We start from the raw sequence: 4283 nt of genomic DNA on the forward strand, positions 1-4283 counted from the left end.
ATGCGATGAACACACCTGCAACCTCCGCTCTCCCTTTCAGGGATAGCTTCCACTCAGACTAGGTCTGAGTTAGGAGACCCACCCTGCTCGTCACGTCGCTCCAGTTCTTCTCTATCTGGAGGTCCGGACCAAACCAGACTCCTAACATTTTAACTGGTCCGTCTATATGTATATATATATATATATATATATATATATATATATATAGAGAGAGAGAGAGAGAGAGAGAGAGAGAGAGAGAGAGAGAGAGAGAGAGAGAGAGAGACAGACAGACAGACAGACAGACAGACAGACAGACAGACAGACAGACAGACAGACAGACAGACAGACAGAGGAAGGGACATAGAAAGAGTGAGTATGTATACATACACACACACACATACACACACACAGAGCTTTAAAGCAATTGGTTTAGATAATACAACAAATTCACGAATTCTCCCTATTTTCGATAGGATTAAGCAGGTAAGATATTTGTCTTTTATATTTACATTCCTTACAGTTTAAACTATATGACATATGGTCATGTACTAATGAATGCCAGTTCGACATTGCTTTATCAACAGCGCTAAAAGTTACACCAATTTTTCTGGGAAGAATTCCTTATGAGTATAAAATAAATAGCTTCGCACCTCAATTCTTGGAAAACTGATTTATTAACCACTACCAAACCGACCAATTATCTTCGCAACATGTCTTGTCTTCTTCAATGTTATGTATTCCTGCAGAGAAGTAATACGCAAAACGGCAGCAATAAGGCGTCTTCAGCTTCAGAATTGCAATTCTTACACACTGCATATAAATACATTACCGTCATTACAACAGTTGTCACTTTATATTTACTATGATAAAGCAAGGACGGAGTCAGTAGTCGAAGTTACACTACAGCCACCTTAATGTAACACGTACGATCTAATGTACTTCTATCTCTGTATTGAGATAACCTTGACTCTCAGTCCCTTCTTATACATCTTTTCTGAATCTCTCCACCAAATCTCATACACTCGTAAGTATACATACATATATATATATGTATATATGTATATATATATATATATATATATATATATATATATATATATATATATATATATATATATATATATAAATAGCTTATCTGTAGGCCATGGTTTCGAAATCAATACTTTCTTACCGAAAATATCGGCAGTCTATACTGAGGAGAAACAGATATTTTCGGTAAGAAAGTATTGATTTCGAAACCATGGTCTACAGATAACCTATTTATATATATATATATATATATATATATATATATATATATATATATATATATATATATATATATATATATATATATATACATATATATCTTTATATGTATGTATGTATGTATGTATGTATGTATGTGTATACATATATAGGCGCAGGCATAGCTATGTAGTAAGGAGCTTGCTTCCCAGCCACATGGTTCCGGGTTCAGTCCCACAACGTGCAATCTTGGGCAAGTGTCTTCTACTATTGCCTCGTGTCGATCAATGCCTTGTGAATGGATCTGGTAGACAGAAACTGAAAGAAGACCGTCTTGTGTATGTGTGTGTGTGTGTGCGTGCGTGCGTGCGTAGTTGCTTGCGTCTTTGTGTCTGTGTTTGTTCTCCACTGTCGCTTGACAACAGTAACTTAGCAGTTCGGCAAAAAAATCCGATTGAATAAGTACAAGGCTTGAAAAAATAATAAGTCCTAAGGTCGATTTGTTCGACTAAAACTTTTCAAGGTGGTTCCCCACCATGGCCGCAGTCAAATTACTGAAACAAGTAAAAGAAAAAAGAAGATACATATGCAAATAGATAGATAGATAGATAGATAGATAGATAGATAGATAGATAGATAGATAGATAGATAGATAGAACAGTTTGACACCAGCATCTGACTCTCTCGCTACTGAAACTAGTCGTACTTGCGTATTTTTTTACGGAAACACACAGCACGAAACGATAAATGAAGAGGGTCAATAAGATCCCTTTCACACTGGGGTCGATGTAAATGACTAACTCTCTTCCCAGAAATTGCTGGCCTTGCGCCAAAATTTGAAACCAATATTAAATGAGAGTCACAATGCAGTGAGGGGGCAGAATCGTTGGCACGCTGGCCAAAATGCTTCGCAGCATCTCGTCCATGTTCATGTTCTGAATTCAAATTTCGCAAAGATCGACTTTACATTTCATTCTTGCGGGGTCGATAAAATAAGTACCAGTTGAGCACTGGGGTTGATATAATCGACTTATCCCCTTATCCGAAGTTACTGGCCTTGTGCCAAAATTTGAAACCAATATTAACTGGGAGACAAATACTAAAGGAACTGTTTAGGTGCATCTATCGTCCCCCTCCTATCTCTTTGTTCACAGTACCATGTAAAAGTCTTCACCGGTCATTTAGAGAAGCACTGTTCTGAAGCAAGGAAGTTGACATAATGTTGAGTGGTGGCCACTTGTATTTCAGAAGTTTTTGAAGTAAGAATGTCCAAATGTTAATAATTATTAGGTAAACAAAACAGAACAAATTGGGTTTGTTTGTTATTAATATCATTTTCCGAAGACAGTGAGCTGACAGAATCGTTAGCACGTTGGACAAAACGCTTAGCGGCATTTCGTCCGTCTTAGCGTTCTGAGTTCAAATTCCGCCGAAGTCGACTTCACCTTTCATCCTTTCGGAGCACTGGGGTTTATGTAATTGACTTGCCCTTTCCCACGAAATTGCTGCCCTTGTGCCAGAATTTGAAATCGAATAAACTTGAAAACGAATAAACTTAATATTATAAATAACTTCTTGTTAGCTACGACAACACTTACAACGTCGACAATAATAATTGGCTTCGAAATGTGAATAAGTAAATCAACAAAACTGGATATATGCTACATGTGAATGTAAATTTCTTTCAAATTTTAACACAAGCCCAGTAATTTTGAGGGGAGGGGTAAGTCCGTTACACTGACTCCAGTACTTGACTGGTACTTATTTTATCGACTCCGAACAGATGAAAGGTAAGGTAAAGTCGACCTCAGCGTGATTAAAAGTCAGAACATAAAGCCGGATGAATTATTACAAAGCAGATTATCCAGCGTGGTAACAATTCTTCCCACTCGCCGTCCTGTCTAAAAAATGTAAATTATAAATAGTAAACAAAAAAAGCATATTTTCATAATGTTTATAATTCTGTTTCAATTTTTATCCATGTAAATATTACATATAATCAGAGTCGGTCAGGAACAAAACAAATTCGAATCAGAATATAACATCTAAACAGCAACCAATCACAGAACACTTACCTGATGACTTCTTTGTTTGTTGTCCATAAATTCAAAGATGGTCTTTCAGAAACGACAGATGGAGATTTACAATCCAGCGTTTCGGGAACTTGAAGTTCACTGGCAATTTTATTATTTTCCCCTTCAACATTATTTTCCACCGAACTACGACCTAATTGAGCATCTTGAGAGCTTTCTGTTACTAAACCAGGTTCTTCCGTCTTCTGATCTAATAAAGGGCTTGACGTAGTATCTGTTACCAAACTTTCTGTGTCAGCCATCTTAAATCAAAATGGCAGTGATGTTTATTTTCCGGGGGGCTTTTTATTGCAATTCTTTTCCTTTCTTTCTTACTTCACTGTTTGTTGGGTTGAGTCTTTTATGTTGTTGTTGTTGTTTCTTTCTCTTTTTCCTTGTTCACTTTTTACAATCTTGTAATGGAAAATAGAATTTGCCAGTGGCTTGGTTTGCAAGAAATTGTTTTATTTCCTTCCACCTTTCGAATAATATTTTGTACTGAGAGGTAGAAATTTTTTTTTCACAAACTTACAAGTGACACCGTGCGCTCAGTGTCTGTGTTGCTTTCTTCTTTCTCCTCGTGTGGCTGTACATGTATATGTGTACTCTGTGACATCTTGTGATGATATCGTTCGATATATCTTGTGATGAGAAAAGAGAGTTTCTTCACACAAACTTGCAGGTGTCCGTCTCCCTCTCTCTCTCTCTCTCTCTCTCTCTCTCTCTCTATCTCTCTCTCTCTCTCTCTCTCTCATTCTCTCTTTCTCTCTCTCTCTCTTTCTCGCTTTCTTTCTCTCTCCCCTCCCCTTCTCTCTCTCTCTCCATCGTTTTCCCTCTCCCTGTTTATATATTTATCATCTTTTGTCATAGCAACTGTCTAACTAACCTACCAACCGTGTCTGTGTTTCATGTAGAACTATTTTAAGTCTCATTCCTCTCCTACTCTCAGTCTCCGTCACTGTTTTTGGCTGTATATATGTATGTATGTATGTATGTATGTAT

General features: G+C 37.0%; 1 protein-coding gene across 1 annotated transcript in view; it reads right to left on the minus strand.

The window, feature by feature from the left end:
- The window catches only part of LOC106873291 (uncharacterized), a 124572-nt gene extending 120564 nt beyond the window's left edge, over positions 1–4008 (minus strand). The window contains exon 1 of the mRNA XM_014920600.3: positions 3285–4008. Coding sequence (XP_014776086.2) covers positions 3285–3544 — 260 coding nt within the window. The 5' untranslated portion in view covers positions 3545–4008. The remainder of the gene's footprint in view (positions 1–3284) is intronic.
- Between the last annotated feature and the right edge of the window lie 275 nt (positions 4009–4283).

This window comes from Octopus bimaculoides, chromosome 11 (assembly GCF_046866305.1).
Source record: "Octopus bimaculoides isolate indiv1 chromosome 11, ASM4686630v1, whole genome shotgun sequence".
Classification (NCBI taxonomy): Eukaryota; Metazoa; Mollusca; class Cephalopoda; order Octopoda; family Octopodidae; genus Octopus; species Octopus bimaculoides.